Genomic DNA, 22,613 nt, shown 5'->3' on the forward strand with positions numbered 1-22,613 from the left:
CCTACATAGTTGGCGCTCAATAAATATTTGTTGATTGCACAAACGAACAAATGATTATCTGCCGCTTGTAGATCACTTTCACATCGGATGATTTCTTTGAGCTTCAAAACTGTCTTGGGATTTTTCAGATGAAAAAAACGGTCCAGAGAGGTTAAATCACTTGCCTGAGATCACACAGCGTGCCCTCTTCTGTCCTTAAACTCTCAAGCGCTGTCCTATCTGACCACACTGGTACCAATCTCTCCTAAGCCCAGGCCCCACCTAGCTCTCTCCTGTTCCCCAAACTCACACCCCAGCTTGCTGGTGACCAGATCTGCAGGGACAGAGCCTAGGCTGCTTCCCGTCCCCCTCCCCCACAAGAGGAGAACTTACACACTTTCACACAAATGAACTCATGTCTTATCTCTGGGAGACCATCTGTCATAGACATAAGCTTCCAGGCCAGCTTCTCACCCTAAACTCCTCCATCAGAACACGAGGGACCCTGATGGGCTGCCTCACTCCTGGCCTTATGTTTATGTACCTATCAAAACAACTGGACTATCAAGATAAGGAATGAGGGAAGGGGTGCAGGCAGCAGGGAAAGGAGAGATACTTTACAAATCAAGAAGAGACTCTCCTGGGTCTTCCTCAATCACCATGGGCTGAAATGTGAGGGTGCTAAGTGCAAATTAATCACTGCTTCTCGTCTCCTATTGAGACATTTCTTTCAGGCCCAAGCTGCAGGAACAGCTACAGCAGCTAGTTGACTTCTGTCTCATCCATCATACTAGGAACTGAGTATCTGCTTGAGCTCCCTCCTTTTGCACAGGCTACTAGGAAGCTCAAAGGCAACAAATCCTGGTTCTCGGGCCTTCAGACTCCAGGACTTAACGAGTGGCCCCTGGTTCCCAGGCCTTAGGACTTAGACTGAATTATATCAATAACTTTCCTGGTTCTCCCACTTGCAGACAGCAAATTGTGGGACTTTCTGACCTCCATACCTGCGTGAGCCAATTGCTATCATCAATCTCCTCTTATGTATTATCTGTATATCCTGTTGGCTCCGTTTCTCTTGAAAACTCTAATACAGTGGTAAACACTCAATAAAGGTAGCTTTTTCCACTACTAAGTGCTGCCTCGTTTGATACTTGTGACTCCATGAATACGTAACCTGGTATTATCATTGTTTCCCATTCCTATAGAGGAAGCTGAGGTTCAGAGGAGTCAGGGGCCTGTCCAAGGTCACACAGCACTGCTAGGGCTGAGCTGAAGCCTTCCCACTGACTGCAAGGTTCAGAGGAACTTCCCACACCCCCCTCCTCCTCCACCCCGCACCCCACCCCCTAGGCTCCCGGCTGCCCAGAGCCAGCGGTTCCACATGATGTGCAATCACCAGCTTGCTCTTGGTCTGTCCCTTCATCCATGGGTCTCATGCTGGGAAAAAGGAAAACTTGGAGCAGTGGCAGAAATCAGCAAGAGCAATGAGAGCAAGTGGGGAGGAATATAGGAATTCTGGGGGAAGAGCGAGCGGGGACGCCCCACACCTGGCCACTCGGAGCAGCCCCTTTAGCCCCTCACCCACACCAGACTGCCCCAGTGGTCTGAATAAGAAACCTCCAGGGTCTGGTCATCTGGCCCGGAAGATGGCAGCTGCAGAAAGGAGAGAACAGGAGGAGGGCCGGGTCGGCTCCTAAAGAGAGAGGAGCAGATGCAGAGACCCTGACTCAGGGATGAGATTCCCGGCTCTCCTCCCCCACCCCCATCCCCACCCTGAGGACATGCCTCCAGTGTGGGAAGGAGAATCTCGAGTCTTAACCCCTAACTCCACGCCAGACCCCCAAATGTCTGGTGTCCTGGTGCTGGCCACAGCCATCTGTGGATGAAGAAGGGGCTACGCACTAAACTTGACAAGCTCAGGGGAGGCCTGTATGGTCAACTCAGAGACTGAAATTAACCACATATGTCTGAACATTAAAATTCCTAACTAAAAGTGGGTCATGGCGGGCAGTCACATCCTTGGCCTGTAACTTCCTTGACAAAGGTCGATCTCTACCTTAAATGAGCCTGTCTGTTATTGTCTTTTTGCATCTAAGATAACGTACCCTTGGAATGTCAGAGTGATCCCTTTTTCTGGACCCCTCAGGGCATAACCCACAGCAGCAGCACACAAAACCACAGAACCCCTCATTGCTATATTGTTCCCCGAATACCATCTCTACGTGCTGTAAAATGCTATTAACTATCCTATACCCACCAATGTAAAAGTATCTGTCCATTTTACGTTTTATCCAATCCCAGAGATTTCCTCACTTTGCTTTCTCCTGCCCCCTTAATCCACCACAAATGGATTTCATATAACCCTCCTTACATCTCCTCCTTTGATTCTAATGCATAAAATAAACTGCAAAACTGTCATTCTCCGGAGCATTTTCTTAATCCGTTGAGATTTTGCTTCCCGGCAATTGTCGTCAGTTTGGCTCAAATAAACTTCTTAAACTTCTCTCTGCAGGTTTGGAGGTTTCTTACGTTGACACACCCCTGGAAGCACAAGGGAAGGGCAGCTGGACCTCCCTGGACCTCACCCCACAGTCTGAAAAGGCTTCGTTCTATGGCCCCGGGAACCTCTTCTAAGTAGCTACTGACCTGGGTGCAGTTTAACATCTGAGTGAGGATTTGTGAATAAACTACACCCATCTCAGGCCTGCAAACCGCATGAGTGCAGGAATCATGTCTAGTTCTGCTCTCAGGCCCCACCCTCAAAGTCAGCAAAGAAAAGGCTGCACGGAGCTGAGAAGGGAACAGCTGTGCCCGCTCCCCAATACTAGAAATTCTCTGAGGCATGAAGAGAGAAGAGGTAACATGTCTACATGCTTCTGACCCCCAGGATGGTACTGCAAGTGGGGATTAGGAAAAAACAATGACACCTGCCACTCGAAAAATCCAGTTGATCCAAGCAACTTCCACCTCCGAGGCCAGCATTGTTTTTTTGTTTTGTTTTGTTTTTTAAATATTTCTTTTGGGAGGGGAACAGAACTTTATTGGGGAACAGTGTGTACTTCCACGACTTTTTCCCAAGTCAAGTTATCCTTTCAATCTTAGTTGTGGAGGGCGCAGCTCAGCTCCAGGTCCAGTTGCCGTTGTTAGTTGCAGGGGGCGCAGCCCACCATCCCTTGCGGGAGTCGAACCGGCAACCTTGGCGTTCCAACCAACTGAGCCATCTGGCACTGGCCCATGTGGGAATCGAACAGGCAGCCTTTCGCATTAGGAGCACGGAGCTCCAACCTCCTGAGCCACTGGGCCGGCCCCATCAAGCTGCGTCTCTGGTTTGCGTTCAGATGGCAATGCACTGGGGGAACTGCTGATTTGATTCTGCGTTGAGCACACCTGATCTTCACAGTAATTACTTTCACTGGCTCAGCCACAAGCTAATGGGGACCTCCACATGCTTCCAGACTAGCATGTCTTTTACTGCGAGATGGAGAGTAAAACCAGAGATATCACAGCCAGTCGTAAATTAATCTCCAAAACTGCTCTCAACAGGCAGCCTCTCACCTCCCACTCTGCCTCCCAGGAGCAATCTGGTTTGGAGGAGACAATACATCACAACAGACAGATGGGCTAAGAATCCAGAAACCTGGAATACTGGTTCCAGCTCTTCTGTGTCACCTTGGGCAAGCCTGTGTCTCACTCTGGGCCTCAGTTTTCCCATCTGTAAAATGTGAAAGTTGAACCAAAGGCTCCCTAAGGATGAGGCGTGACATGGGTGGGACAAGGAAGAATTTGAAGTCCCCCCGCCTTCAGCTGAAATCCCACTCTGCCATTTATTCTTAGTGACTATGGGCAAGTTACTAAATGTCTCACTGCCTCAGATTCTTCTTGTGTAAGATGGGGGTGGTAACACCTAATTGGCCTTTCCATATTCACCCTTCCCTTCCTTCATGTCTGCTCTCCACATGGCAGCTTACAACGAGCTTTCTAAGAACACAAACCTGATCATAGAATCTCTCTCCTGAAAGCCCTTCAACGCCTCTCCTGTGTCCTGGGGAAAAGAGAAGCTCTTACTGTGGCACATGTTTGTACCAACTCTACGCAGCTCCCCTCACTTCATTCTCCCATTGCAACCACACTGGCAGCTCTCCTTCTCATTATGCTCCTTTCTGCCCCAGGTCCTTTGCACTTGCTGTTGCATTCATGGAGTACTCTTCTACCTTTCCAACCAAACGAGCCATGCTTCAATCTCACTCAAGCCGCACTTCTTTAGCAAAGCCTTCCCTTTCTCCCAATACATCAGGAGCCTCAGTAAAGACTCTTAGAGCCCCATGCATCTCTCCTTTGCAGCAACTGGCACAGTTGTAAATTTATATCTGCATGATTATTTGATAAAAATAATAATGAAGTCCACTACAGGCCTGCAAGCTCCACGAGCGCAGGGACCGTGTTGCTTAATATCTAATACAATGCCCATAAAAAAAGGTCATAATGAATATAATAAAATCCAATAATGCCAACATTTATTAAGCAATTTCTATGTCAGGTACTTCCCCCAACAGCCCTAAGAATTAAGTTTTCCTATTATTTTCATTTAACAAAGGGGAAGACTGAGTCACAGAATGGTTAGGTAACTTGTCCAAAGCTGGGTTTTACACAGCTAATAAATGGTCAAACCCTGGAAGTCTGGTGTCTGGCAGACTAGTTAAAGCCTGACACTCAATAAATGAAGCAGGGAGCAGATCTTGAAGCAAAGAGCTGGCACTTCTTAAGCACTCGTTAATAAAAATAATTGCTACCAGACATTGAATATTTATGATGTGTACAGTTCTACTCTAAGGGTTTTTACATGAATTAACTCATCTCATTCTCCCAATGAGCCTAGGAGAGAGTACTACCACTTTCCTCACTTAACAGATGAGGAAACTGGGACTCAGAAAGATTAACTTGCCCTAGGTTACCCGGTTTATAGGTGGTGAAGCCAGAATTTGAACCTTGGTCCACATAACTCCAGAGTCTGGGAAAACCCAGCTCTGTGATTCACAGGGAGGACCAGGGCAAATCCCCCACCATACTACGGATTTCTGCATTAGTTCTTGTGAGAAGGCCCGTGCTTATTCTGGCACTGAGCCTATCTAGCTATGAACAGAGCTGTACCCTGGAGACCATAAAGCCACCCACTGCCCTGGGGCCTCAGCTGAGGCGGCTACATGGCAACCTCATGGCCAGCTGGGCAGTGAGTCACGGGGCAGCCAGGGAAAGGGAAGTTGGTGGGAATTAAAAATGTAACCACATTACATTCATTAGACACAAAGACAGTCCTTGACCGTGACCACCAGCACCAAGGCAAGCCCTGCCCTCTACCCCACACACACTTTGGGCTGCACTGGCGTCCTTCTGGGCTCCTCTCAGGGGCTCCTCTGAACCCAATTTCACCACTGTGCGTAGCCATCCAGAATGCAGGTTCTGGAGCCCAAATCCCAACTCTACCCCTTAGTAGCAATGGTCTCTCAAACCAGTCACTGACCTTTCTGAGATTCCCCCTGTAAAATGGGGATAAGAAACACCCGCTTCACAAAAACAGGGCGCAGACTGAATGAGGTACTGTGTGTGAAAAACCTAGCACAGTACCTGGCTTAGCAGCTGTCAGTCCTCCTATGGATAAAACACAGGGGATGGCGGAGGGGAGGAGACAGGTGCACAGTACAATTTGCCTGGAGCACCCACTCTTTCAGAGTCCTATTTACCCATGCCTGAGAGCTTCACACTGGGTCACCCCACTTCCAGAATACGATAACAGTTGTTACATGTGTACCATGTGTGAGACACTGGGAAAAACACTTTGCACCCACTACATTTTTCATATATATAAACACTCTATAAGGCAGTTCAGAGACGGCTGTCTGCATTCAAATCTGACACAAACACTTGCTAATCATGTCACCTTTGGCCAATTGTTTAAATGTTTTGTTCCTTGACTTCCTAATTTATAAAATGGGAATAATCAGAATAGCATCTGTTTCATAAATTGCGCTTAGGATTCAAATAATATGTGGTGGCAGAGGTATCTAGCACTCTACCAAAAATGTCTGCCCCTCCAATAGTGTAGAGTTGTGGCTGGCAGTGGCCGTCCTGCCAGTGCCCATCATCTCCAGCCCCTTCGTATCTAGTTGAGGCCATATGACTAGGTTCTGGTCATTGGAATGTAGAAGAAATTAATAACACCACATCCAAGACTGTCCTATAAAAATGTCCCAATCCTCTACACTCCTGTCTCCCCCAATCAGGGAAATTCCTGGGAGTCACATGACCAGATGGCAGCACCCCATCAACTGCCACGGAACAGAGTACTTCCCTCCCCTGACCTCAACTGGACTCAACCTGAATGAGAAAACAAATTGTACTGTGTTCAGCCCTAAGATGTTAGGGTTTATCTGACAGAAGAGTTAGCATTACCCTAACTAATAAAGTAATTGGTACCACACATAAGTGGGGTGCGTAAATATGCAACATTGGCTTACAAGTCAGATAGCAGGTTATGATATTAGAGACTGCAAAACTGGAGACCCCTGTTATGCAGCAGGAAAATGTTTGGTTAAACTATCATCTATGAAAACTTAGAAGGCAGAACTCATACCTACTGAGCTTGGAGGCTCTAAAGAGGTTTGAAAAAATAATGGTAATCGAGTTTGCTGATTGTTTCTGGCTGTGTTTAGCATGGTATTAGGAAAAGAGAGGAACTCAGGCATGAATTAGCCAGTTTGCAAGTAAAATTGGAAAGGAATAGTGGAGAGGTGAAAAAGACAACTATTTCTAGACCTCAAACAATCAGAGAAGAGACGGAGAAGATGTTTAAGTGAAAGATCAGATCACAGGTATAAACTTCCACGTGAGCCTGATGGCCTCAAGGTAGCTGCCATGAAATTGAAAAAGAGGCATGGGGTTAAGAAAGCAACAAAAATACTCCAGGCTTCAGAATGAGGTCTCAGCAGTAACTTTGGGTGTGGCTACTGGCACAGCAGACATCAGAGATGAAGATCTTAAGTTGTTGAAAGAACTGCATTGGCAAAATCTGTAAGCCTGGATTTTTAAACAATTCTTGAGCCCCTAAAAGTCCCGAGTGCAGGAACTAGGTTACAAAAGATTTAGCTCCTGAAGGAGACCATACTGCCTAAGGTCCACTTCAGGTGTGGCCAAGAAGAATAATGGACAAAGAAAACCCTCCCACGGGGCAGAGCCAAGGAGAGTGAAACAGGAAATTTCTCACAGAGGGCTTAAGCAAGGAACCTCACCCACTTCCAGGGCAGGACCACACAGTGCCTGCATGGCAAGATTTCGTCACTGTTAAGTTATGTGACTTCCACTACTGCCTTTTCCTAATGGGTTGGGGGACGTGGAGTGACAGATAAGATGTCTCTTTTGGCTCGGGGGTCCCTGGACCGTGAGTAGCCACACTCAATCCAATAGTTAGGACAGAGATTCACCAAAGATCCTGAACTAGAAATTGGGAGCCGTGACTGGACAGAACAGGAGTTTTCTCCCTTGTGGAAAGAGAAACATGTTTTATGTGTGAGAAGGATGCACGCAGATGTTTGGTGGCCAGGGGCCAATGACACATCTGGCCAATGACATTTGGGCACAAGTGAGGTGGTCCCTTGCAGGCTGAGCTCATAACACCTTTTTTATGGTCCTCCACACTCTCCTTCTTCCTCTATTGGCTGGATGAATGTCCAAGGAAGGCCCTGAAGGCCACATGTTGACCATAAAGACGGCAAAAATCTTGTTACCTAAATGACCCTCCTGCCTCCTCCCACTCTTCCCTTCTCCCAATCTGACTTTAGTAAGAAATGCCCTTCTGTTGTATTAAGCTCCTGAGATATAGGGGTTGTCTTTTGTAATAGCCAATGTAACTGTAATGATTATAATACAGAGAGCTTTTAAAGCAGTACCTGGTACATACATGTAATAAACCCGACACAAGTATAACTATTATTATTACAATACCCATTTTACAGATAGGAAAACTGCAAGTTATGGTGTATCTGACTCCAAAGTTTATTACTATTTTATATTCACCTCCCAGTAGATGATAATCAGACCTATTTTATTGGTGCCTGGCTCAAGGTCACAAATAGCAGACCCAGAATTAGAGGCTTTCGTCCTATTCAGAGACCATCAGCAACCTCATCCTTGACCCCAGGTCTCCAGGTTGGTCCCCCATTGTTTTATTTTGTTGTTATTTTTATTTTATGTTTCAGGAAACACCCTACTTGCAAATGCCCCAGCTCTGAACTGGCAAGTCTGTGTAGAAAACCAAATAACCCTCCACTAACCCAAATTCCAAGTTTTAATTTACACTGAGCTAGTTAATTAAAAACGTGCTCTGTGAGCCACAGACACTCCTGCGGCTAGCTCAGGAGATAGCTTTTGCTGTTCTTTATAAGAAGCAAGGTTTCTTCTGTGACATTTTTGTTCATCACGGCGATGATGTACCATAGAACAGCACAGCCAGTTCGAGAACAGGAAAACTACCCAGTAAGCATTCAGTGCAGAATCAGAATCTATGGGGCACCCATCATGCCCGTGTTGGTGAGACCAGGGCTCATGTTAATTAATGTTTATAAAGTGATTGGGGATCCCTGAAATGAAAGAGACTATTCAAAATCCCCAAAGCGTTATTATTATCAGCAGCCAGAATAATCTGCTTTTTAAGGAAGCCATTATTATGGCATGCCTACTACCGTGTTTCCCTGAAAATAAGACCTAGCCAGACCATCAGCTCTAATGCATCTTCTGGCGCAAAAATTAATATAAGACCCGGTCTTACTTTAATATAATACAAGACTGGGTGTAATATAATGTAATGTAATATAGTATAATATAATACTGGGTATGATATAATATAATAGAGTTGATGGTCTGGCTAGGTCTTATTTTCCAGGAAACACGGTACCATGCGGCAGGCGTTTTCACATACTTGATCTGACTTAATCCTTTCAATCGCCCTATGTGGTAGGTTCGGATTTCTTCCTTTTTTATGTCTTTTGTTTTGTTTTGTTTTTGTTTTTGATAATCTTCACTGTACAGATGAGAAAACCAAATTCAGCAAAATTAAGTCATTTGCTAGAAAGCAGCAGAGCCAAAATTCAAGGATAGATCTTTCTTCGTGTCAAGTCCTCTCCCTTTCATCACACCACGCTGCCTCTTCCACTCTTCCCTTCAAATTCTTTCTGCATTTAAAACAAAATTTCATTCACGGATGCCTAGGGCTGTCCTTTTTTTGTATGTCTTTATTTACCGAAGTATATTTTGCAATACAGTGAAACACACATATCTAAATTTTACAATGCAATGCTTTTGACAAATGCACATGCCTCTGAACCCACACCCCCATACAATTCTGCACCCTGCTAGCTCCATCCACACTGAACACATGGGGATGAGTTAATCCAGATGAGACAGTGATAAGAGGTACCACTGTGTCTGGATTATCATAACTAACGGCACCATTTTAGCCCCTGTCCTGTGTCAGGCACTAGACTGTAATCCTTATACACATGATCTAATTTAATCCTCGTAAGTATTACCTCAGTTTTACAGCTGAGGAAACTGGGACTCAGAGAGGTTAGGTAGCATACCTAAGAATACACAGCTAGAAAATGGTAGCCTTGAAAGTCAAATCCAAGGGGTCTGACTTTAGAGGCCTTTATAGATGTTGGTTACAGATGTTGATGGGTGAATTTTAAATCCCAAAGATTTAACGGGGGCCAGTTATTTTCCAACAACAAACAACAAACAACACTCAGCGTCTACAAAGTGTTAGGTGCTGTGCTGAGTGATATGGAAGGAAATATAAAGATGAATAAGATACAAGCTTGCACTGGAGGCACCACAGTGATGGGGAAACACTTAAAACAAGGTCAGGGTCAGGATTCCCAAGGAATGGGAAAGGACTGTGTGTAAGGCCCAGGTTTGGGGAATGGGGGAGAGCTGCATCAAGTAAGTCCTCACGGATATGCCAGAAAGATCCTTCTTGAGCCAAGTCTTCAAGGATGAGTGGGAACTGGTCAGTTCTGAGGGGGTTTAAGGTAAAATGACTAACACATACACCAGCATGGTGAAGCACTTCTGTCTGCCCTTTAGTTAGCTTCAGCAAAATCAATCAAGCCACATTTTAAAAGCCCACAGAAATGTAACACTCACTGGGGTCCCCAGATCTTCAAAACAGCTAAAAATCAACATAAGAAGAAAACGAGCTCTGAAGAATCAATCACCACAAAGTGCATGCCTGAAGCCCATGCCTGTGATTTCTGAGAGCCACCAAGCTCTTGCTTAGAGCCAATTTATCTTTTATTCTCTGAGTTGAGTCCCATGTGACTGGTTTCATGATTCCTCAGGCCTTGGCAGTACATTGGAAGGGTGGACAGGCACAGAGATGGCAGTAAGAAGGGGCGACCAAGGTAGAAAGACGTGAAAAGATGATTCAAGAAACTCAAAAATCCATAGTTTCTTTCAGGCCATCATTGGGCAATACAGTACAATAGTTTGCTCAACTCAACAGGCATCTAATAAGCTCCATCTCGGTACCAGATCCTCTCTTAGGCTTGCCAGAGCACGTGCAAACATGAACTTGGTATCGCCCAGTTCAGTTTGGTAGAACAAAAGGTGTATAAATTGGGACAGAAGAATGTCAGGCTGTGAGGGGCCTCTGTTCAACTGCATAGGAAATGAAGGGCAGGGAGGGTGGCCTGAAGGCAGGCAACTCATCTGTCATTAAAGAGCAAGACACTTAAGCAACATTCTTGTGCCTCAGTTTCCTCTTTGTATAATGGCGGTAATAGTGCCTTTTCAAGTGAATGTTGAAGATGAAATGGGTCAACATACAGAGTACTGTTGGCTGTGTGTTAGTTGTTATTGCCTCTGTACCTCAGGAATCCCTCAGTCATTAGATTTAGTAACTGCTCAATAAATATTGCTGAACAAATGCATTCACAAATGAATGAATAAGGGCTGCTACTGAGTTAAAGGGGAAAAAAATCGATTATGCAAGGCATGGGCGCCTTCATATGGATTGCAGATCAGAAAGACTGCCATGCAAAATAGTTTAAGAAATAGGTTTGATGTATAATGTATGTTTCGGATACCTAAGAAATTAATCGCTCATTCCTTAAATCTTCCGCATAGATGACCTGCCATTTTAAACAAGCCCAAGGAAAAGAGATGAAGAGATCACAATGAAATGATAGTATATCTCATACTAAGCGATGGCTTAAGGGGCCCTGAAGCCCAGAAGTTAAGATCTGTGGTGTGGGAAGCACTGTGATGGCAGCAAACCCCAAGCACCACACACTCACCCTGCCCAAAACCAACACTGTGGGCTTTTCCTTCCTTCCATTATACTTACTCCAAAAAGGATAAACACAAACACTGTCTTTAAAAGATGTTCAAGATCATAAAAGTAAAACCAACTTGAAAAAAATATAGAGGCTCCTAACATAAACAGACTGAGCTACGAGAGGACCTGGGGTGTCTGGCAGATCTCCATTCTTCTTTTACAGATGAGACAGAGGCCCAGAGAAGGAAAGCAAGTCACCCCAAATCATAGTAACTCCAAGAGAATTGCAAAGACAAAGGTAGAGCGGGATGCTCAGATTCCCAAACTGGAGCTCCCTAAGGGGATTGCTCCCACTTCCCAAAGGAAACATTGAGGGAAAAATTAGAGGAGGTTCCAGCCCCAGGAGAGGTGAGGGTTGGAGTGGGGGGGGGGGGCGGGGGAGAGGGGAGTAGTAAGGAGTACAGGAGGGTTGTAATGGAGGAGGTAAGAACAAGGGCGGTGGGCACAGACAATGGGAAGAAAATTAAGCCCCTCTGTACTTTTCGTGGGACATAGGGTTCCAAACAAGGAAAAATCCAGTCCAAAGCTGACAGTTCCTGCAGGTGTATCCAACCCCTTCTAAAGAAGCATACACAAAGACCAATGTCTTCTCCCAGGTGTTTCCATCTTGGTCAGAATTTTTCACTTTGTTGCGGGGTAGAGAGGAGGGAACCTTACAGATACCTTCTCTTTAGGGGGTTGCACTCCCGACTGGCAGCAGAGGGGGAAGGGCTCTGGCCAAGAGATCACGAATAGTCTTGGGGATCAACGCGGAAGTCGCGATCCCGCCCCTACACACACACACACACACACACACACACACACACACACACCCGCTTTGCTCCTTCCTTCCCCTCCCCCAACTATGATCAAAGCCAGGTGAAGGGACTGAGAGCTGGAGGATGGGTTTCCAAAGGGCTTCTACTGGAGGGGCGCTCCTGGCGCGCCAGCTCGCTCCTGCGCGCACTCACAAGCACATTTAACATACACACGCACTGCCGCACACACACTCACGCGCACACTCCCATGCACAGACTTGGCATCCCCAGAGGCCGGGCCGCGCCCGCCGCATCTCTCCTTCAGCCCCCGGGTAACCGACAGGCAGCAACATGAATGAAATCTGCCCAGAAAGACTGCATTTCAGCTCCCACCACGCAACCTCCGGCCAAACCGCTGAATATGTAACAAAAGTTTTATTTCGCTTTTAGAGTCTCCAGTTACGCTTCTACCATTTCCTGTGGAAAATTGAAGCTTTGAAGTGTCTAGCTCCGGCTTTCTCAGACAGGCAGGACGGCCAGCTCAAGCTCTCGAAAATAAGAGCCCCGGCCCCACCCCCTCCACCGCCAGAACTGCAGGTTCAAACCCACCCAACTCCTGCCTCCAAAACTGGGGGATGCGGGAGGAATGACAGAATCTGCTGGAAACGACGCCCTGACAACCCCCTCCAGAACCCCACCGCACTCCCCTCCTGCCCGGGTTCCCAGTGGCGCTCCTTAAGCTAAGTGGGTTGTCACTTAGCTGCATCTCCCTACCACAGCGCACTAACAGCAGCGAAAGCTGGGACCGCGAAATTGGGGAGTGGGGCTGTCCACTGTGCAGCACCCCCCAGCTGTTCGCTCTGGCCCTCAAAAACTGCCCGGGAAAAACTTGGGAACTATAAGTATTTCCGCCCCACAGACACACACACCTCTCCCCTACTATTTCTAGACCCTTAGAGCTCTTAAACGTTCTACCCTTAGCGCCGCGGGGCCTCTCCACCCGCGTGCTGACAGTATCCCCGAGGGGGCGGGGAAGTGAGCGAACTGGGCTGCAGAGGGAGGAATGCGCCTCCTTGCGAATTCCAGGAAGCCAAATTCGCGCGCCTGGGAAGTTGGCATCTTCAAGGTCAAAAAACAAGGCTCTGACTGAAGTATGTACTAGGCGCAAAGGACCGCAAACCTGCCCCCCAAATGGGTGCTGGATTCTTCCCACAGCCTATGGGAGGCAGCCGCAGTCTCCTCTCACAGTGGGGAAGGAACGGCGCGCTCTTGGACTTGGGACCTTAGGAGCCTCGCAAAGTACGCGGATCCTGAGTACGCGAGGAAACGGGCGGGTTTCCGGCGGCGTCCAGCTCGGTGGTCCCCTATGATGCTACGGACAGCAGCTGGTGGCCAGAGCCATACAGAAGGGGGGCACGAGGCAAACTTGCGACCAGAGTTGGCCGGGTTGGGAGGGAGAGGGCGGCACCCGCGCGGCCACTTACCGCTGGCGTTCTTCCCGCAGATGAGGTGCTGGTAGGGCTGCAGGAGCCCCCAGATCTCTGAATCATTGTTGACAGTGTGCTCCAGCGTCTCCACCGTAAACTTGGGCGCCTCGTGGAGCGCGTGGTGGTGATGATGGTGGTGGTTGGCAGCGGCGGTCGGCGGGGCTGCGGCGGCGGTGGCAGCGGCGGCCGGCGGGGCGCAACAGCTGCTGCCCCCGCTGGCGCTGCTGGCTGCGCTGCAGGCGCCGCCGCTCGCCGCTCCCGCTCCGGGCGCCTCCCGCTCCTTATCCGCCGCGGGGGCAGCGCTGGGGCCCGAGCCCGGGCCTGGGCCGGAGCTGGAGCCCGAGCCGGGGCCGCTGCAGCTCCGGGGCAGCCCGGAGGCCACGACCCGCGCGTAGATGTCCCGGAAAAGGCTTTCCATGCAGGCAGTCAGGTAGATGGCGGCGTGCTCGTGGATGCGCAGCGCCACGCGGCTGTCCACCATCCAGCGGTACACGCGGCCCACAGAGAAGGTGAGGCCGCAGCGCGCCGACTTGCCGCGGCCCAGGCGGTCACCACCCGCACTGCTCATGTTGTAGAGGGACAGCGCGGCCAGCGCGGCAGCCGTGCAGTGCGCCGCCAGGCCCCAGGACAGGACGATCTCCATGGCGCTCTGGATCTCGTACTTGGTGCACTTAGCGAAGCGCAGGCTCAGGCGCTGCGCCTCTTTGGCGATGCGTACCAGCGCCCGGCTCACCAGCGTCGACAGCTTGGCCAGCGCGTCTTTGGGCAGGCCGCCGGGGGCCGCCGGGCCTGCCCGGGGATCCCGCGAGCGCAGCAACAGTGCCTCCAGCTCCTGGAGGGTCCAGGGGACTTCGTCGAGGTCCGGCAGCAGCCGCGAGCAGTGCTGGCCGGCGCAGTCCAGCCCCTCGGAGTCCTCCACCAGGGCAGTGTTGACGGTGTCAAAGCTGTTGTGCCGGCTGTGCATGGAGTCAGCTAGAGGCGGCCAGCAGCTCCCGCCATACGGGGACGCCGGGTGCGAGTCGGAACAGCACAGGGACAAGTTGGACGAGCGCACCGAGTCCGCCGCGCCACCATAACCCGAGTCCAGCGTCAGATCCTCCAGTGTCCGTACCACGGGCTTCTTACCTCTCCTGGCCATCGCTGCGCCACTTCATGCTGCGGCCGCCGGGGAGCCGAGAAGGAACAGCGAGGAGCAGCGGGCGCAGGGACGCGGGGAGAGCCGAGTCTGCGCCGCCTCAGCTCACTTTTTCACCAGCCGCTACTACCAAGTGGTACTACTTTCGGCTGCCTCCCCAAGCCACCGCCTCCCCAATACACAGAGCAGACCAAGGAGTCATCTTCCAGAGCGCGGGTCGGAGCTGGGGCGCACTGAGTAGCGAGCCAGGCCGGGAGTGAAGCTCACGCCGGAACTCGCTCCTCTCTTCCAAAATAAAAATATGAAGTGTCTAACCCGCTCCTCCCTGGGCCTGGCTGGGCGCAGAAGCCGCCGGCCGCCGGCCTCGGGCTTCCAAGGACGGAAATCGACTCTGATGCCGCCGCTGCAGCAGCCGCTCGGCCGGCTCCCGGCTCCCGGCTCCCGGCTCCCGGCTCCCGGCTCCCGGCTCCCTGCTCCCTGCTCCCCGCCCCGCTCAGCGCCCGCCCACCCCGCACTGAAGCGCAGCAGCGATCGCCGGGGCTGCAAACCTAGCCAAACCCCGCAAACCCCAGCAGCCAGTGGGGCGGGCGTATGTAAAGCAGGACCGGAAGAAAGCCAATGGGATCTGAGTATGCTAATTACTCCCCCCTTTCTCCCTCCCCCCCGCCTCAATTCCACGCATCCCCGCCCCTCACACACGCCCCCGGACTTGATCCAGGCTGCAGGAAGTGAGGAGAGGTGGCCTGGGAATCAGGGGCCCTTTGGAAGCGTGGAGACGCCTTTACTGCCCCCTTGCTGCTGTCCCTGAACCTGAGACGCCTGGCTTTGGTGCCAGACTGAAAGGTGGTAGGTTGGGCGGGCAGGTGATTCCCCCACCCACTCACCGAGGTTTGCTCCCCCTAGCTTTTTACAAAAGTGTCTGCCTGGGGTCGCTCTCTGCCCCCGCGTTTCGGATTTCACTACCTTTTCTCTTTAATACACGAAACATGTTTTTCCTCTCTCTCACCCCTCCCCCGCCTTCGGGTTCCAAACCAATTAATGCTGCGCTCTTTCAGCCCCGGTTTCCCCAGTGTGGAGGGAAATGAGAAACCAGACCAGCTGAGGGGCGAGAGCGATGAACACCACTGGAAGGCCGAATCTCACTCAGGATAGGCGCCTGCCACCAGGGCATATTAACTAGGTTTCCTTTAGTAGCCAGGAGGACCCTGCGCCCATCCTTCAAAGCCCTGGGGGGTGCACTGGAGGGAAAGCTCATGTCCCACTTAGCCGTCCTGGCGGGTCTGGTTCCAGACAGCTTAGCCTTAAAAAGGATAAATTTGCACAGAGAGTAATATTCTTTTTTGACTACAGAAAGATAAAACATATGCATAACTTGGTTGCGTTTATGTCAAATGGCCTCCCATTTGTCTCCACCCACCAGGGCAGAAACCTGTATCTTTTTCACCTGGGGCTCCCCAGCTCTCACACAATGTCTCTTCCTCTGGCTGGCTAGAATTTTCAGCTTAGAAGTGCCCTCCTGTAGGAAGGTAGCCCAGGTCCCTCAGTACTGGCTTGGGTCCTTGGCTCACCTTCTGAGCCTGTTGATTTCTGGGCCCTTGTAACACTAGGTTTTTTCAGTCTGATATTTGTTGCAAATGGGTGAATGAAGGAAGGAAGGACATGCTTCTGAACTGTTGGTTTGAATGTCCAACAATAGACTTTCTCAGATAACCCAGTAGATTGATGTTTCTCATATCTGTCAATCCAAATCCACCATCACCTGTTCCATTCACCACAATGAACCAACTAACTAGAGCTTGAAATTGAAAACTACCCATCCCTTCACATCAGTAAACCACCCTCACGCTGTAGCTACCATTCTAATACACATTCTATTGTCTTTCACTTTGACTAGTATAACTTTCTACCAACTGGTCTCCTCGCTTGCCTCTTCTTTCTCCAAACCATGCAGTCCAAGAACCTTCCAAAGGCCCAGTTCTGATCTTGTCATTCCTCTAGAAAAAAATTCAAAGGCTCCCTGTTGCCTTCCAGATAAATCAAGTTTGCACTGACTGGCTGGTCTTCAGTGATCTCTTCACTCTGTTCCCAGCTTTCCATAAGATTCCAAACCTTTAGAAGGGATTGTGATGGTTCATCTTCTGTGTCAACTTGAGTGGGCCACAGGTGCCCAGTTTGAACATTGTTTCTGGGTATGTCTTGTAAGGATTTTTCCAGATGAGACTAGCATATGTATATATCTGGTTCTCTGGAAACCCAACTAATACAGGAATATATGGTCTTTAATGACCTGAACTCTGCCTTCCTCTCTAGCCTCTCTATCATCACTCAAGTCTCCCTAACATATATTCACTCATGTAGACACACAGACACAGGTATATTCGCACATCTACATAGATACACACACACAAACATACCCTGCACTGTCTCCATACCGAAATCACTTGCTGGTTTTCCAAGTTACCGTGTTGTCCCTTGCATCTGATACGCCTTTGCAGACACTATTCCCTTTGCTCAAGACACTTGTCGTCTTCTTCTCCACCTGGCAAACCTCTCTCCCTCTAAGACTTAGCTCCCAGATTACCACTACTGCTGCCTGCTCTTCACCCAGCTCAGACCTGGGAAGGAGTCTATCTGTGATGCTTGGGGTTTGTTCCCAGGGCCTTGACTCTTCTCCTCTGCTGTTTCCCTGTGATCTCATCCACTTGTATGCCTTCAGTTACCACCTATGTGTTGATTGCATGAGTGATGACCACTCAGGAGAGTGCAGGCAGCAAAAGAACCCCAGGGAAAGCCTTGTGCGTAGGGGGAAAAAAGAGACTGAAAGCAGTGAGCTTAATATTGATTTATTTTCTTCTGTGGTACCAGGTCGACTTGGGTTCCAGTACTGCCTCTGCCAGTTTTCCAATCAATGTACCCAGTGTTCACTCATTCAGTCTCTTTTATCCTTCCTTTTCTTGCCTTTGAAATGCACAAAATCATCACACCCATGGGAGCTTAAATGAGATTTTTCCATATACGGGCTTTAACACTGTCCCACACATAAATGTCTGTTACCGTTATCTACACTACAATAAACATTTATTTCTTAGAGAGTCAGGAAAAAAATGACAAATGTTACATATAAAATTCAACTTATGCTTTAAGCCTGGGCTGAAATGCCATCCTCTGTAGGAGGTTTTTACATATCTCAGCAGACATGCTTTTCCTTCTTATGCTATAGGTGGTATGCACATGCTTTCTCTCACCTTCCAGAAGGCACATTCCTTGAGAGCTGGGATCTTTCCCCCTAACACAGTGCCAGTACGAATGAACATGTTCCTTAGTATTGTGAATAAACCCTATATCCATTTAATTTACTAAAATAAATCATTAATGATAATGTGAAGTATCTGAGTGTGAGTGACCTCAAGACACTGAAAATAATAAACACATCAACCAAATGTTAAATATGAGCCCCATACAATTAGAAAACCCAGTGTCAGCAAAGAAGTTTGAAGAAGAAAATTTAAATAATCCAAAATTCCACCTCACAGAGATCATACCAGTAACAACTTCTTCTATTTCCTTATAGTCTTTCTAATATTTTCTCATCTTTTTTCTTCTACAAATATATATTTTAAGACTTGGATTTATTGTGTAAATGATTTTGCATTTTGATTTTTGTCCTCAAGAAATTTCCTCAAACTTGATAGTATAATCATTCCCCAGGCTATTAAACACTCATCCAAAATATTCTTTTCTTGTCTGGTTACAAAATATTCCAACATATGTTTATACCTTAATTGGTGTATTTTGAGTCCCCATTTGGTTGTTCCTGTTTTCTAACTGCTGTGATAATGAGCCTCTCTATACATGAATAACTCTCTTCCTCAAAACTAGAAGTTTTATATATGTTCTCCTCTAAGAAATAAAGACAGACAATAAGCATATACTAAAGATTAAAAGATAAACAAAAAACCCAGAAATTAAATTACTGGGATTCGTTTTGCTTATCAGATTAGCAAAGATTTATAGAGTCAGTCTTGATGAATGTGTGTCACGATGAGGCATTAATTGGGCAATCTTTGGGGAGGGCAGTTTGCCAATATGTATCAAAATGTCAGTGTGTGTTCCTGTGATTTCCCAGAAATCCTATCTTCTGATATTATCCAAGGTGATCCTTATGAGTTTTTTCAAAAGTATACATAACTCTTGGTAATGTTGTCTTAACATAGGACTTTGGGAAACAACCTCAGTGTCTTTCAATAAGGCCTGATGAAATGAATTACAGTAATTCATATAAGGAATACAAAACGGTTACAAAAAATAATGGTGGCAATCCTTATTTCTACAATATATTGGGGTGAGCAAAGAAATTTTTGAAAATAGGTTTTGGAATTGCGCGTATGATTGCATTGATGTAAAATGCTTTATGTAGAGATAAAGCTAAATATATGTACAGGCATACCTCATTTCATTTTCCTTCACTTTATTATGCTTCATAGATATTGCATTTTTATAATTCGAAGGCAAGACCCTCCACCAGCAAAAAGGTTACGACTCGCTTTATTGCAGTAGTCTGGAACCGAACCCACAATATCTCTGAGGTGTGCCTGTATAAGTATGTAAACGTGCCTGAAATGATGGAAATAATAGCTATAACTAGTTTGTTGGATTTCTGGTGGTTTTTAAATGAGTTTTATTGATTCTAATTCTACCCCGGATGTTTTCTTCTTTTGGTTTCTGGTGATTTTTAACTTTCTTCTTTGTATGTCTGAACTTTTTATAACAAACAGGTATCATTTTTACTAGAGCCAGAAAGCTATTTTCAAAAGAAAATTAAATTATTTTCTGTCCATTATTCTGAAGGCTACCTGTCAATCAGAGTACTAATATATAACCCTTTGTCCTTCAGGATTCTAGAAACCAATCAGCAAGCATAGCAACTAAACCAACAACCAGAACGTGGACCAGCCTCTTTCAGCTGGACTCACACATGTTGGGGGCTTCATCACGCGTTTCCTACGCATCTACTGTGCATAGCAAGGCCACTTGGGTTTGCAGCCTGCAAACTACTAGCTATGTAACACTGAGCGAGTTTCCGAGCCTCTTCCTGCCTCACCGTGCCTCTGAGAGTTCTTCATCTTTAACCACCCGCCTCAATAGGTTACCTGTGAGGATTAAATGAGACCATTAGAACAGTGCCTGGCTAGCACTAAAGCTTACTAGTGTTGGTTACTTTTCTTACAGGTCAGGCAAGGTGATATTTGTGGGGGGGCTATGGGGACTCCATCTGCCGAGCTTTTAGTCCAAAGACAGACATTAATAAGAGCTGCAAGTGCAATGTTTCCAGAAAGGGGGAAGTCCAAGTCTTACACACATGAATTCACAGTTTGTATAGGTTCCACGGCACCATTCTCTGGCAAACCCTTGCAAACATCAGCTATTTCCTAAATGCACAGTCAGTGTGAGTGAAGCTCAGCGATGATCGTTTTGCTATGTAAGTGTCTTCATGAGTGCAAGACTCTGTTACTAAGTAGAAGACTATAAATGAGGCCACCCCAATTCCAGCCTGCTCCACCTCAGAAAGGGAAGTCTGTGCCCACTTCTGAACTTTCTCCTGAAAGAAGGAATCGTAGAGTCAACATCATAGCTGGCTCATTCGCAGAGCAGATAGGTCACACAGCTCAAAGAGCTTTAACAGGTTACTTTTAAGCAAGGGGTATAATGCACCTGTCAGCATAAGCGGGCTCTCAGAGCAGATCCCAGGGTGAGTGTGACCTCACGGCAGCGATTCCTTCATGTCTGGGGGTCATGCATCCTTTGACAAACTGGTAAAGCTACCAACTCTCTCCCTAAAAAAGTGCATATATGTGCGTAAACACTACTTATATACAATTGCTATACAATATCTGGGGTTCACTGACCCCCAGATTCTACCCATGGATTTCCTAATGGTCCATTAATATGATCACTGCTATATCCCTCCCATGGAATTCTAAAAGTGGAGGTACAGATCCTGTCCATTTGGAACTTCTGCTCTGAGTGAGTGGGGTGGGGGTGGGGTCCAGCCAGGAAACAAAAACCACTCAAGGTATTTCAATCTGAAAGACTCTAATGCAAAGAGTCAGTTACAGAGGAGATGGGAGAGTTGAGGAGCTAAATGGGATAGGAAGGAGACAACCAGAAAAGTAGCATCAGCAAGAAGGCTCTGCCACCCCCAGGGCTGCAGGGATGGGGAGAAGATGGTGTTACCAGAGCCCAGAAGCCAAGCCACCTGACAGGATGTAGAACCACAATGGGGGCCCAGCAGGATAGGTATCTCCAGTTTGGCAGGGGCTGCCTGGCAGGGTCTGGGCTAATGGATGAGACACAACTAACCATTGCCAAGAACACAACCTGAAGCAGACGAGGAGAGACAGAAACAACCTGGGCTCTCCTCTCCTTCTGTATCCCAATTTTCGGCCAATCCCTGTCGTGGGCCAAACACACCAAGACGCTGGAAGGCAAAGGCCTTTGGGAAATGTAGTTTCTGTGACACAAAGTGGGCAAAGCAGAGCAGGAGAAGGGCAGGTGTGGCTATGATCACAGACCAGCAAAGGACCAGTTCAGGAAGATTAGGTGATATTTCAAGACGTATCGATTATGGAGTGTGTCCCAAAGAAATGCTGCAAACTTTCAGAGGAGGAAGCTTTGATTCTGTCTTGGCTTTGTTGCCACTGTCCTTACCCCAGTGAAATCATTCAGTGCGTCCTATTGGGACTCTTCCCCAGAGCCCCTCACTTGGTCTCCCCAGTTCCATTCTCTTCCCCATCCAGACTCACTTCTCCTCTGCTGCCCGGGCCATTTTTCTAAAACAAGTCTCATCACCATCAGAAGTAGTGCAGGTCTCGGTCCAATCTCATTTGGTGCCATCTGCCCTGCTCTTCCACCTCTACACTCTCTACAAACTAATCATATTATTTGAAAGATCTTTTCAAGGCTGTATTTGTTTCTTAAATACACTGTGGGTCTTCACTCGTGCTGTTCCCTATTGAATGTTTTGTGGTTGTTGTTTTGCCTATTGGACTCCTATGTATCCTTCAAAGCCCATCTTAAATTTTACCACTTTGGTAAGAGCTACCGCACTCCTTGTGTCCTGCCCTATGGAACTAGCCTCTCTTTTTGCGCTATTTCTTTAAATGTACCTCCACTATAGCCCTTATCAATAATTATTAGCTATAATCAATATAAGCAGCTACAGCAGCCCTCTGCTCTTCCCTCTGTGCAGTAGGAGTTAAGAGCATGGACTTGAGGTCGTAAAGACCCATGTTTATGCACCAGTGGCTGGCCATGTGGTTTTTAGATAAGTTTTTAACTTCTGAGTTTCCATCTATTAATTCTTTATGTGGGGAAAATCATAACCTCATAGGGTTTTAGCTACATGAGACAATGCTTGTAAGTACTTAGCACAGTGGGACATGGAATGGCTCCAGTGCCTACCAGCTACTGTTATCGAATCCTAAACTCTTAACCAACAAAAAATATCATATTGTATATATTGTCTTATAAATGACTTTTTTCATGAAAATATATCACTTTTTTCTTGTCATTTTTTAAAAATTTTCCCAACGTTTTGTTTTGAAAAATTTCAAACAAAAGTTGATAGATAAAATAAACACCCATCCATCCCTAACCCCTATTCCCCATTGCTAACATTTGCTTTCTGTGTGTGTGTGTGTGTGTGTGTGTGTGTGTGTGTGTGTATGTGTGTGTGTGATACATGTTATTTTTGTCCTGAACCATCTGAAAGTAAGTTGCAAAGATCATGACACTTCAGCATAGAGTCTACATTCTCCTACAAGGAACTGTAAAACGATTATCACACCCAAGAAATAACAGGGATATAACAACATTATCTAAAATGCCAT

General features: G+C 47.4%; 1 protein-coding gene across 4 annotated transcripts in view; it reads right to left on the minus strand.

Moving 5' to 3' along the window:
* The window catches only part of ABTB3 (ankyrin repeat and BTB domain containing 3), a 278,896-nt gene extending 263,659 nt beyond the window's left edge, over window positions 1–15,237 (minus strand). For 2 of the 4 annotated variants that reach the window (XM_074326262.2, XM_074326261.2), the window contains exon 1: window positions 13,587–15,232. In XM_074326262.2, coding sequence (XP_074182363.2) covers window positions 13,587–14,727 — 1,141 coding nt within the window. In that variant the 5' untranslated portion in view covers window positions 14,728–15,232. Of the gene's footprint in view, window positions 1–13,586 lie in introns of all 4 variants that reach the window. The other 2 variants (XM_074326264.2, XM_074326263.2) reach the window with 2 other exon arrangements.
* Window positions 15,238–22,613: the final 7,376 nt, after the last annotated feature.

This window comes from Rhinolophus sinicus, chromosome 1 (genome assembly GCF_057876585.1).
Source record: "Rhinolophus sinicus isolate RSI-liver-muscle chromosome 1, RSI-T2T, whole genome shotgun sequence".
Lineage (NCBI taxonomy): Eukaryota > Metazoa > Chordata > Mammalia > Chiroptera > Rhinolophidae > Rhinolophus > Rhinolophus sinicus.